General features: G+C 32.5%; 1 protein-coding gene across 1 annotated transcript; it reads right to left on the minus strand.

The window, feature by feature from the left end:
- Positions 1-6,038: 6,038 nt before the first annotated feature.
- Positions 6,039-12,956, minus strand: LOC135137323 (uncharacterized). Its single transcript, XM_064066946.1, has 4 exons — positions 12,951-12,956; positions 8,776-10,687; positions 6,102-6,650; positions 6,039-6,046 (listed from the first exon to the last, which is right to left on the minus strand). Exons 1-4 carry the CDS (start codon positions 12,954-12,956, stop codon positions 6,039-6,041), a joined length of 2,475 nt encoding a protein of 824 aa, XP_063923016.1.
- Positions 12,957-14,751: the final 1,795 nt, after the last annotated feature.

The following is a 14,751-nucleotide window of genomic DNA, read 5'->3' on the forward strand; positions in this document are numbered from 1 at the left end:
AAAAAGGAGTGGTGCCACTGGACTGCAGTCTCACAGCCCTAGTTTTTAAACTTGGAAGGTGGCACCTGGTTCAGTAATGGCTCGAAGGACCATGAACAATTCTGGGGTAGAATTGTGGGAGTGAGTAAAAAGCCAATAAAGCTTAATACTAATTTTATTCAAAACAACCTAACTTATTTATACAAATCTATCCATTTACAGCGTATGAGGGGTTCTAAACTAAAAGTAATGAGAAATATGAAATTGTATTGCGACCCAGTTTCTTGTATGTTCTTTCGTTTCATTACTGCTGCCTTTTTAACGCTGACGATAGTGCTTGTGCGGTGGTCAGCGTTTCGTAGTTCTGGTGCTTGCAATTCCATGTTTCAGCGTTCTACATTCCTGTCGTTGATCCTGGCCTCCTTACTGGTGACGTAAAGAGGAAATTTAAATTTAAGAAAACCCATAGGCCCCGGTACGAAGCCTATGGGTTTTCCTAGTACCTATGTGTGTCGGTGACGACGGCCGAGCGCTAGAAAAAGGCCTGGAAGCGGAAGTATGGGTTTAAATAGAGGCCACCTTCGGGAACGATTCAGTCGAGTGTAGTCCAGACAACGAGAGGTGAATTCAGCTAACAAGTCGAGTCCAACGAGTGTCGAGAAAAACCAGTGAATTATTTTGTACATAATCACTCTGTAATTAGTCGTGTAAATCCAAGTTACTAAGAAATAAATTGTTGACTTTTACCCACGTCGATTTTATTCACCGATCGACGTAACAATACTAACTTAACAGCATTTGAATTGCGTCGAGCAAGTTCAGCAGATCCTTTAATTGTTTTAACTGCATAGGAATTTTATCATGTCTAATCACCATTTTGGAAAACTTAGTTTTCGCTAAAGCAGATTTCTTACGAAGGACCATACGCGCAATTTCAGGAGTCTTGATCTTCAACTTGAACAAACGAGGTCTATTCCCATTAAATTTACCAACACGAACAACACAACCTTAAGAGACGAGAGCATCTGTATCTATCAATTCTAGAATATCATTTGCCACTGTAACATCATGAATAGTGGGATCTTCAGGAACATAATTAAAATAACGTTGGTAGCACGAAGGGCTCTTTCCAATGATTCCTGGATGATTTCTTTTTTCATGGTCACGTCAAGCTTAGGCGACTTTACTGCAGTTTCAATGGCCCCAGGCTTCTTTCAAGCAACGGCTGCATACGCAACAAATTCTTCTTCAACTCATTAAAATGAAGAAAATTTACCTCACAGTTCTTGCACACAATGTGAATACTTTTCGATTTGGTTCGTTGTAAAAAGGCAATATCATCAGCCGTTAGAACAGTTGAGGAAGAGTTCAATGGTGTGTGCGATAAGATAATCGGCAGGATTGAAACACTGAGATAGTGAATATAATAGCAGATTACATAAGAATCACTGGAGTAAATTTGGCATAAGTATCACCAGAAGGAGAGCACGAAAAACTGCATCGATTGATATAACTGTCACTAATATAAACACTGATATTATGTTAAATTATCAATTATGTGAAGACGAGAAGTCCATTAGTCGTGATAACAATGACAGCTTTTTAGTGAATGTAATGTTAAAGTAAATGTAAAGAAGAGTGTTACGCGTATATTTCAAATGAGTTTTTACTTTACAAAATTTTGTGTCGTCACTACTTTTGCAAGGACACGTAAATCAACTTGGATTGGTGCAATGTAATGCTAATAATAATAGTATTGTTTTGATAGTTTATTATAAACAATTTCACTAAACTGACTAAATAACTATTGTTATTGATTATATTATTCTTACGAATCATTTATAATATGATATCTAAAATTTCTTTAGTAAATCTTTTGTTGACTGTCGCAAAATATCTAAACTAATTTTAAGCCGAGGTGCTTAACAAAACGACAATGTATTTGTGTCATTATATTTTTATTTTTTCATTACCAACTATATTTAGACTATTATCATATAAAAGGGACGTTATGTCTGACCTTACAGAAATATCAATTAATTTGTCTAGACCTATAATCCAAAAATATATAGCGAAGTATTAGAAACTAATTTCTGCATCTTTAATAAACACTACAAGACGTTTTATGTTGCTTAATATTTTATATGGTATATATTAATATTTGAACGCTAAATACTTATTACAACGTACCATAAGGAAAAGACGAAGTATTATTGTCTAGTAAGCTCACACAATAGAATGGATAGCTATTTTGAAATTAAGCTTTCCAAAGGTATTTTTTCATAAAAATTTATAACTCGTGTAAGAAACGTGATTCATTACAGAAGATCATCTTAAGTGGGTTCGGTTCTTAATAATCACAATTTTCCAAAACAAGCATTATCGACGGGCAAGAAAAGTGGCTTTCTTAACTGATCTATGTTTAACAATTACCTATATCTATTTTCTTATAACCATTTTTGAGACAGCTTTTTTGTATAAATTTCTTGCAGCATTTTTAGCAACGACATCGGTATCCAAGCAATCTCATATCATATGTTATCGGAATATTTACTAATTTTGTTGCAGGCCCTTGTTATCAACATCTGTTTGTTCTGTGCTGACAAATATTTCAAATCTGTCGATACGTTAGCTTCTTCTCTTTTATGGTCTATCGATACGACCACGACACGAACAAAGCAAAAAACTCTTAAAGAATTTAAATACGTCACGTTTGTCGTAATAGTTAATAGCGTATTAGGAGTTGTAGCAGGATTCCTGTTAATACCTATTGGTAAAGAGCAGGAATATGACTTTGCTATTTTCTTCTTTAGAAATTATATGCCTTCTTCTCGTTATGTTCTAGAACTAATGCATTTTTTGAGATTTCCGGTAATCTCATACATGATGGTAACATCAGCAAGTATTTTAGCATATTACACATGTCATGTTAAAAGTCAGTTATACCTTTTGGCGGACGTTATATCGTATATCACCAATGACTTCGTGGGATTTCTTGACTACGATCTTATACGCAACAGGCAATATCAGGAAATTGTACGAAGAAGAGAGAAGTTTCTAATCGAACGACACGTTGACCTCCTCAGGTAACATAGTGTTTATTGTTGCTATAAATATGTTAAAAATTTTTGATTTAAATATGTATATATTGTCTTTAGACTTTTGGGAATAGCGAACAAATTAGTTGCTAAACTTTTTCCTTGGATGTCTTTGGGTTTTGTCGCCATGCTTCTCAGTGTATTGAGTTCCGCATATTTTGTGGTAAGTATGGTAATTTCAAAATCAAAATTAATTTTAGCTAGTGCCACTTTTAGGAAACTGATTATCCGTATTGGTACTACCTTCGCCACATTGTTTTGGTTTTAAGTTCCGCTCTAGCAGGGGGTCTGCTCATCCAGTGTGGACAGGATATTGAAAGCGAGGTTGGTTGCTCTTAGTTATTGGACACAAATTCAAGAACAAACATGTAACTAAATAAGTCAGTATTAGAAAAATAACTCAATTTTTAGAGTCAAGAAATTCTTTTTACTGTTGTCAACATTCGTTGGACCAGTTTTAATCAAAGTAATAAAAAAACAGCTCTAATAGCACTAACTGTAGCTCAAAATCCTATTAAGTTAAAATTTACAGAGAAGGTGTCCGTTAATTATTCACTAGGTCTAAGGGTAAGTAAGAAATGAAATTTGGAATTATTTGAAATATGTTTATGTTGAAGATCGTGCGAACTCTTTTTTCTTTTTGTGCATTTTTTTCTAATGTTAAAAATTATGGCAACAAAAACTAATTAATAAATACAATATAATAATAATAATAATAATAATAAAACACAGTTGAAAGATCAATACGTAGCGAGATTAAAATTAATATTGAAGACACAGTTAAATGGAAAAAATTTAATGAAAGCAGTAAATACATTCTGCGTTCCACTGCTAACATATTCTTTTGGAGTCATTAAATGGTCCAAAACTGATCTTGAAAATTTAAACATCGCAACAAGGAAAATCTTCACACAGTATAGAAGGCATCACCCAAAATCGTCGATTGAAAGATTCTCATTACCAAGACAGAATGGAGGAAGGGGTTTCCAGAACTTAGAAAACTTATATCAGAGACAAATTTCAGATTTGAAGAAGTATTTCTTGAAACGAGCGGAAAGAAATGAAATGTTTCACACCATCACAAGAGCAGATTTGAACCACACACCCTTAAATCTGTCGAACACCGAAGAAATCCACACCCCCCACACAATAGATAAAATAATAAGTGGGCTAAAACAAAAACAACTACATGGAAAATTCTACAAAGACTTAGAAGAAAATCATGTCAATAAGAAGATGTCATTGATTTGGTTAAAAAAATCAAGTTTGTATGCCGAAACAGAAGGATTTGTGTTTGCTATTCAAGACCAAGTAATCAATACCAAGAATTATAGAAAATACATCATCAAAGATCCGAACATAAAAAACGACTGCTGTCGCCTATGCAAAGCAAAACCTGAAACGATCCAGCACATAATCTCTTCTTGCAGCATCCTAGCACAAACTGATTACAAAGCTAGACACGACAACGCAGCCAAAATCATTCACAAAGAATTAGCAACACTTATGAACTTAATCGAAGATACGACACCCTATTACACTTACATTCCGTCTCCATTCCTTGAAAATAACAAATACAAATTATACTGGGATCGCACAATACTTACAGACTTATTAAACATTACAGCTAACAGACCAGACATCATACTTATCAAAAAACACACGAACGAAGCCATTCTCATTGACATTGCTATTCCTAACACAAACAACATTATTCAAACATACGACACCAAGATTTCAAAATATCTACAATTATCGATAGAAATGAAATCCATGTTAAATCTTAAAAAAATTTCAATTCTACCCCTAGTTATCTCTAATGTAGGTGTAGTTCCAAATAGCTTAGTTGAGAATTTAAAGTCTTTGCATTTGAATGATTCAATAATTGTCAAAATTCAAAAAGCTGTTTTGTTAGGAACATGTCATATTGTTCGTAAGTTTCTTGAACAGTCTGATCATGTCAGTCAGATTAGATTAGCACCAGTAGGTCAGAGTAGTGTAGGTCACTTTTCATGTGATGCGCGGATAAATGGTCGGTAGTTACGCTGGACTTTTGGGGATGGGGTGAGATTAGAGAATAATAGCAGACTAATTTGTATGCTGTAATTCTAGAATCTCGAAAGTTGTTCTGTTAATCTAATCAATGCATATCATTACTTGGTCTTAGTACCCGTAATGATAGAAGTCTTGCCTGAATGCCGGTCATTTCCGGGTCAGTGGTGGGTCTTATTAAAATAATAAGTTTATTAAAGCTAATACATTACAAATGTTTACTCAAGTCACACACTTAGATACTAATAATAATTAAACTAATTCAAAATATATCTCAATAGAATCAAATTTCTTTAAGTTGAGAAACAACACAAAATTCATCAAGGCTAAAGAATGCCTTTCTCGCCAGAAATAATTTAATTCTTTTTTTGAAAACCTCTTTCCTCAAGCTTTTTATAACAGGTGGAAGAGCGTTATAAAATTTAACAGCAAAATAGTCTGATCCTCTTGACTTATTTATACGCGTAAAGTTAGGACGAAAGAGATCACAAGATCTTGTCATGTACATATGATCGGCAGTGATAAATTCTGAAATATGAGAATGAATATACATTAAACAATGAAGTATATAAACGGAAGGGACGGTAAGGATCCTTAAATCTTTAAATACATGTCGACATTCTTGTCTATATCCCAGACCAGCTATGACACGTATACATTTCCTTTGAAATGAAAAGATTCTTGCAGCATGAGGAGAATGACCCCACAGAAGAATACCATAAGAAATTAGGCTACCAACACAAGAATGATACACAGTCAACAATGTTTCAAGTGCAACAACACCATGCATTTGTCTGAGAACAAAGAGATTTTTGGCAATTCTGTCTAGAATATAGTCCACATGAAAATTCCAACACAAAGTTGTGTCTAACACAATACCTAGCAACTTAATACTCTTTTTTTTGCAATCTAATGTCCTAGGAGAGCAAATCAAATTTTGGCTTTTATCTTTATTAATCACTAATTTGTTACTTAATGACCATCTAGTAAAATATTCATTAGAAACATTATCATTATTACTTAGCTTTGCAATATCATCACTGGTATTAGTAATTGTAGTATCATCTGCAAAGAGAGTTATTTTGCCAGTTGGTGCAGCTTGTGGCAAGTCATTAATATATATAAGGAAAAGTATGGGACCCAGTACTGATCCTTGTGGAACACCTTTCTTAATATACGTTGTGTCTGATTTGTCACCATTAACATAAACAAACTGACATCTACAACGGAGGTAGGATTCAAGGAAAGTTATGGAATTTTGATCAATAGAAAGCCATTTTAACTTTGTGCATAAAATGTCGTGATCGACACGATCAAAAGCTTTAGAAAGGTCATAACAAGTAACAGAAGCATATTCTTTGGATTCAAATGTAGCTAATATGATGTCACAGATTGTCTTAACAGCAAGAGTTGTTGAAAGATTATGTCTAAAACCGAATTGGGAAGGATGAATTAATTGGTTACTTTCTAAATAGTCAACTAATTGGTTTTTCATGCAAACTTCCAGAATTTTGCCTAAAACTGGAACAAGAGAAATAGGACGGTAATTACCAACATCAAATATGTTGCCCTTTTTATGAAGTGGAATAACTTTAGATATTTTAAGAGCATCGGGGAATATGTTGTGCATTAAGCATTTATTAATAAGTTTAGTGAGCGGAGATATCAACACATTTATTGTAGACTTTACAATATAGGAAGATATATTATAGGCATCTACACTTTTTGAGCGCTTCATGTTGTTAATTATATTTCTAATATCAATTTGGGAAATCTGACAAAATGTGAAATGCTGATCCCCTCGCAAATTTGGCTTGAAGTCATTGTAACTAACACTATTAATAAGTCCTAAATCATTGTCATTTATAACATTCAAGAAGTAATTATTAAAATCATTAGAAGATAATTCAGGAGGAATGTCATGTTTTTTTGAGTTCTTTTTATATGAGTTTATCACATCCCAGGAGGCTTTTTGTTTATTGTTTGACTTAGAAATGTAATTGTCGTAGGCTCTCTTTTTTGATTCAATTATAGCTTTACGGTAAATATTTCTAATATAATGTGCTGTATCATCCGTTCCTTGGTCTATTTCATATTTTCAATAAAGAATGAGACTTATTACGGTGTGTTATGTTTTACTGCACCTACACACAACTACAAGTTGTAGTTAATTTTCTGTGGTACATACATCGTGCGGCTTGTCAATTTCATGTTTTCTCGATGTTTCATAACCCGTAGAGTACGAAGAAGTGCTGCCTCGTTCCCGTGTATCTGTCGCCTGTCTGTCTGTCTGTCTGTACGTCCGTCCGTTCGTCTGTCTGTCTGTCTGTGTCAATTTTTATTAGACAGATAATGTCCGAATTTACTGGACCGATTGTTCATGTACATCAGAAATATTATGTAAATGGTAAAAGGCTAACCAACATTTGGCTAATCATCTGCACCAACAGTTTGATGAAGTCATTATATTGTATAATTAACATTACCAAAATGGTATTACATAATCTACTCTAGTATACTTGTAATTTACGAATCTATCTTTTATTGTTTAATCCGCCTTGTTCTTTACGCTAATAGTACGGACTCGTGTTACATCTGGCATAGCGCAGTTGTAAAGTTCCACCTTACAGATCCAGGGTCGAACGACAGAATAAAAATAATGAAAATATTCAGAACATTTTGTTCGATTGTGGCTTAATTAATAATAATAATAATAATAATAAACTTTATTTCCATCGGACAATTCTGTCCATAGTGGACATAGAGACACTAATATATTACTTTAACTTAATAATAAATTTACTAAACACTAAAAACTAAAAACCAAACAAAATAAAAAATAAGTAATAAGAAACAACACTAAAAAACTTAATAGTTCATAAGCACCAAAATAAAAATTTAGAAATCCCTGCTTTTAATCCTTAATTGACATTAATTTTTTACGCATGGCCTTTGTTTGAAACTTATCATGAAAAATATCAATGTCCTGATTGCAAACATTATTGTACAATCTAAAGCACTTAATTAGAGCAGAGTTAAAATGGTGATACGTTCGAGGAATTGCAAAATAAAAAATGTTAACATTTCTGCGGGTAAAATTAGGAACAACAATCTTTATTTCACTCAGCAAATTATAACTACATATTCCACCACATACAAGCTTTTGAAGGAATGATAAAAGAAACATATTCCGTCTAGATAACAGACTCTCCTCATTAACAATGCGAAGTAAATCAGCATGATCATGATGCCTTATAGGATAGTAACCAAAAGTCTTGAAATACATAAATTTACAAAATTTCCTATTAACCAATTCAAGAGCATCTATATAGATTTGATGATGAGGTGTCCAGATAATACAACAATACTCCAACTTTGAACGCACAAGTGCATAGAAAAGAATTCTAATGCATGATAAGATATCAAATTCTCTGGCAATTCTAAAAATAAAACCTAAAGTTTTCAACGTGGTATTTATCAATTGCAATATTTGAGGCACAAAAGTTAATTCATTGTCGATGATAATACCTAAGTCTGACAATTGATCAACCATTTATATTATAATAAAAATAAATATGATTTTTCTTCCTAGAAAATTTTAGAACTCTACACTTATCTTTGTTAACCTCCAAACAGTTTCTTTTACACCAATAAATGAAATTATCTAAGTCCTGTTGCAGTTCAAGACAATCATCATATGAATTAATGACTTTAGCAATTTTTTTATCATCAGCATACAGATATGAATGAGAACTAATGTTATCTAACACATCATTAAAGAACAAAATGAACAATAGCGGTCCTAAATTCGAACCCTGGGCAACACCTGAATGAGCACAAAAACTCCCTGAGACAAAACCCTTATATTCTACATATTGCACTCTTTTTGTTATAACAGATTGCATCAAAGAAACTAATCCGTCACACAAGCCAAAATTTCTAAGTTTTTTTAATAGAATGCAGTGGTGAACCTTATCAAATGCCTTCGACAGATCTGTATATATAACGTCAACTTCATTAGCTTTATCTAATTCTTGTGAAATAAAATTAGTAAATTCACACAAATTTGTTGCTGTCGATTTTCCCTTAACAAATCCATGTTGCTCAGGCATAATCATATTATTGACATGAGAGTATATGATATTGCTCAACATGGATTCATATAACTTAGCGAAATTTGATAAAATTGCTATCGGCCTATAATTTTTTACGCACCCTTTGTCCCCAGATTTAAAAATAGGACACACTCTCGATTGCTTCCACACTACAGGATATTCTGACTTCAGTGCAATTAGGTTGAATATTCGCGCTAACGGAGCCGCAAAACTTCTTATACAATCGACAACAATGAAGGCCGGAATATTGTCAGGACCACTAACACTGTTACTCTTTAGTTTTTTACCCGCTCTAACTATCATATCTTCATCAATCTTAAAGTTGTGCATCATGTTAACACCACCACAGTCATTTAAATCGTACTCAAGCGAAGGACAGCAAGACAACTTACAAAATTCACACTGTTTGCTTACGTCCTTGCTTACACAGACATCTTCACATACATGTTTTATATAAACACCCGCAAAAAACTGAGCAAAAACATTGACAATTGCTTGAGAAGATGAAAATTCTTGATCTTCATGTACTACAACTCCTGGTATGCTGGTTGTTCTTTTCTTGGAGTTTACAAAAGACCAAAACGTTTTGGGATCATTTAATATAGAATTTTGTGTATTACGCAGGAAGATGTCATAATTATTACGAATGTCACGTTTAATTTGTTGTCTTAAGCATCTAAGATTTTCCAAGATGTGGGGAGATTTAGTTTTCCGATATTTATTCCAATAATGTTTTTTCAATTTTATATTGTCAATTATCGTTTTAGTAAACCAAACGGGATATGTATTGGTCAAGTTTGAGAACTTACAAGTCGGAACATGCTTCGAGAAGATTTTGTATAAAGTATCGTATAGATAATCGCATGCTAAGTTCACATTGTTAATGTTATTTATTACGGTCCAGTCAATAGCTGCGATTTCAGCATACAATTGAGGAAAATTGGCTTTTTTAAAATTAAACCTAATGTTGTGTCCGTTACCTTCAAAGAACGTGTTGTTTGGCTTAACACTCTCTATAAAAATTCTCAGGCAGGGATGATGCACATCTTCTTGTAGAAGTGGTAATGGTTCCCTAATTACTTCAGTATTCAATTGATTATTTGATAAGACCAGATCCAGTAACCTATTGTTTACATTGACAATTGCATTACTCTGTTTTAAGTCATTTAATGTTATGAAATTATTATAAGTATTGTAAAAACCAGTTGTTCTATTTCCAAGCGTACACTCATTCAGTTCTGGAATGTTAAAATCTCCCAATATTAATACAGGATGGGTAAAGTCTACAGTATTTTTAATATAATCAAAAATTTCAGCATAATCATTAATTAAACATGTAGGTGGTATGTATAAATTAATTATAGTTATCCAAAAGAATTTGTCTTCTGTTATCTTCACAACCACAAGATCAATTTCAGGTATAGGACTAATTAGGTGGATTTGCTGGACAAAAAATTAATAACTTTAGTCTTCTATATTGAGGCAACAAACTCATTCAAATCAAACAAATTTCTAGTGACCTTTTTCGAATGTATAAACATAAACATTTGAAGTTAAGCATTATTGCTGAGAGGCCATTCTTTCCCGTTGGTATCTGCTTTAAATACAGAGCCTGCGAGGGTGTTATTTATGCCGCTAATTTTTATTTTATAGAGGTAATCACCAAACTAAGAAACGGGATAGGTTGGACTTGTACTTTAAGCGCGACGAAAGTCCTTTCGAAATCAATTTCGACCAATGTTTTTGTCTGTAGAACCTTTTAAGTTGCTCAGTTGTATACGTAAAGGATATAGACTTTGTGGTTATATGTATTCGCTTTTGATCATTGATGCTATCAGTTTACATTATTATTGAATTTCGTACAGGAGTAAGAACGCATCGTAGCTATGCTCAGATGATGAACCACTTTCATTTGGTTAGTTTATTACTCGATATATTTTTTATTAGACTTTTTGTCATTGCGAATCTTATTACAGTGACCTTGTATGAATTTTATGAATGTTTGGATATCTGCTGCGACAAGGTGAAATTTACGTGGTGACGTATATAAACTGCGCGTCAAAAGTTAAGGACACCGATGAAAGCCATGTTTATTATTATTTATTTTTACTTTTCCAAATGTTTGTAGGCTTAAGTTCAATTAATAAAAATATACCTAACTTTTGACGCACAGTTTATTATGTGAAAAACTGGAAATATGTAAATTCCAATGAAGATTACCATGAGTAAGTTTTTGAACACTGTCATTTCACATAGTACTTGTATGAAAGTCATCAAAATCAAACGCGAATTTCGAGGATGGCTTATCCGGTACATAATTTTATAATTAGCTATTAAGATAACTAGAGTTTTATAGGCAGTTGAAAAAGCGAGGTCGTAAAAGCGGATGACCGCAGGGGGTGAGGATTTAATAAAGCGGGATTTTTAAACTAAATATAAAATACTAGTTGACGTCAAGATTTTTCTAACTCTAATAACTTTGTGAAAATTTTCTTTCTTTAAAATAATCATTATTTGAGACGTCACAATAGACAAAATGCAAACATTATCGTAGTTACAATGATAATAATATTAGCAAAATTTTGAAAAAAAAGCATCGTTGAATTGTGCGAAAACCTTCCGGAAGAAATCCAAATTGTGCCATTGTCTTTTATGGAAAATACCGTATTTTAAAGGTATCCTAACAGCTCAGCTCAAATGCGCTATAAAAACAGTATAAGATATTAGTGTAAGAAAAAATTCTTAACTTCATTAAAACTTGACACTGCAAACTTAACAGTTCTTTTTAATTTTTCCTCTGTAACGCTTATAATTAGATACTACAAACAGATGAAGCACGAAAATTAAAAAAAATGTCTCACTATATTTAAATTCAAGCGTAATTTAAATAAAATTTAAAATTACAATGGTAAATAATAAATATTGCTCAAAAAAAATGTATGTTCATAAAAATTAAGGAAAAACCAAATTAGAACAACACGAATAAATTTTCGAATACTTCTACAATTAAAAATTGTCAATTAAGAATAAAACCGAACATTGGAAAAACTATAAATAAAATTATACGGCTACATTAGTATTACAAATATGTAATAATATGTTACAGCTTGCTTATCAGAAATTATGTAATAGGAGTATTTTATTTCTTATATAGAGCAAGAATAAAATAAAAAATAATCAAAGACCAATTTATTCATTATATAAAATCGACCTTTCCAGTCTTAATTTTTGAATGAATGAATATTGCCATTTCTATTGAAACACTACTTGTTGATCATAAATTTGGCAACTTTTATATACGGACAATTTTCTAACTAAAAGCCATTCACAATCAACCGAAAACTGCTACCATTTGCCAAATTTTAACATGTTTTATGTTAAAACACTCAGTTTAATGTGACAAGAGGGTGAGTGTTAATTTGATGGAATATGGAATATTTGAAAGAGCAAGGGGCATTAATTGACACCTCTTTCAGTTCTGAATAGCCATATGAATAAACAAAAGCCTTTAGTACCAATGTGTACCTACATTTTAATAAGAAAGTCTCTTTCTTAGACCTTAAAAAATACGTAGGAAATAGCTGAGACAAATATTTAAACGTTTAGTGTTTGGAGGTACCATTTACAATATTTGAAATACTTTTTTCAGAGTTCTGATGTTCAACGGTTTCCAGTGGTTTTACTGTTAAATATTTAATTACCTCACGGTCATGTTGCAGATTGTCAAAAACAATATCTAAAATTAATGGATTAAACTAAAATACATTACAAAAATAAATAATATAAGGACTTCAGATAATCCATATTTTTTTATAGTAATGCTGTTTATCAAAACTGTTGAAATGTTTATGTTCTTGGGTGACACCGTTAAAACAAATTGGTCCGATAAAACCCGCTTCTTTAAAAAATTATAAAATTTGATTCTGCGTTTTTTCTTTTTGTGATAATCTCTATAAAGTAAAAACTAGCGGCATAAATAATACCCCCGTAGCCACTGCGCCAAGAATTTGCGCTCCCAAGTACGGACAATATGAAATATTTTTGAAACAGATAACCAACGGGAAAAATTATCCGCTCAGCACTAATAACAAGTTTCACTTATTAAAGTGTTTATGTATATACATCAAAAGAATGTCACAAAGAAATTAGTTCATTTTGAATGAATTGGACTCTTCAAAATACAGGACTAAAATTGTTGAGCCAAAATCGAACAAAATGCTCGGAATATTATAATCCTTATTTTTTCATTATTAAATAAAGACGTATGTATTCTCACATTTTCGAGAAAATGGGGTGACTCGTTCTTAATTTGATCAACAAAAAATTTGTTATGACGTCCTCACCATACTAGTACTGGTAAAATGCTGTTAGACTGTGTTAATTTTTTTGCGAAATTTTGGGCCTTTAGGGAAAAAACGCAAAGCGGATTCTATACACAAACATAATTTCAAAATATAGTTGTTTGATATCACGTCATCAAATTGTTGGTGGGGATGATTTGCCAAATTTTGGTTAGCGTTTAACCACCTACATGATATTGCAAATCAACGTACAAAATTTGACAACAATCGGTTCCGGTGATTTCGTAGATTATTATCTGTCTAACAAAAATTGGCAGAGACGGTGGACAGACAGACAGACGGAAGCGTGAAACTTATGTTTTTGTACTCTAGGGGTCATGACACATTGAGAAAATGTGAAAATACCTAGTCGCCGGGTGGACTTCATTATAATACTCCCTTAGGTGAGCTCGGGAAGTAAAAATCCAAGATGCTGTCATGGAATGAAATAGAAACTTTTCTAAAAATTTCAAACGATGGAGAATATTTCTGTTTGTGAAGGTAGGAGGAAAAGTGAAAAGTGTTCTTAAATGTGCTTGATGTTAATATTTTGTAGGTTGCCGTACTCTTCAGCAGTAGGAGAGTAGAGTTTTGTAATGTGGAATGCAGTGATATAATGGGCTATGGCAATGTCTTGAATATTACAATCCGTGATACCAAAACTCATAAAGACCGTAGATTTAATATCATTAACAATGGCTTTATCGTCAATCCATTTGATTTGTTCGTCAACTTATGTTGCCTTACGTCCTACAAATGCACCGTCAAGATTTTTTCTTCAATGGGTTACAAGGCATACATTCTGTCACAATTCAGAGACGCTCTTCATAATCGAGGTAATTTTTGTATCTAATTAATGGTATGTTAATAAATATAACATTTACAATCTAGGTGTTATTATTATTATTTTTATTTATTATTTATTTTTATGCATATTTACTTTGACTTGCAATGTCACTTTTAATTATATCATACTTGCTATGCTTACGCATCGTACGGTGTCAATATTACGGGATTAAAGAGCCATGGAGGGTAGGAGTCTACGAAAATAGCTGAACCCTACATAGAAGAATCCTTTAAAAAAGATGTAAAAATTACCAAAAGCGTTTTTGATAATGAAGTGAGGCAATAAGATGCAAGGACACCTTAGCCCAGCACTACTGCTAG

Source organism: Zophobas morio, unplaced genomic scaffold (genome assembly GCF_036711695.1).
Source record: "Zophobas morio isolate AGI-343-1 ecotype UQ-CSIRO unplaced genomic scaffold, CSIRO_AGI_Zmor_V1 ptg000029l, whole genome shotgun sequence".
Lineage (NCBI taxonomy): Eukaryota > Metazoa > Arthropoda > Insecta > Coleoptera > Tenebrionidae > Zophobas > Zophobas morio.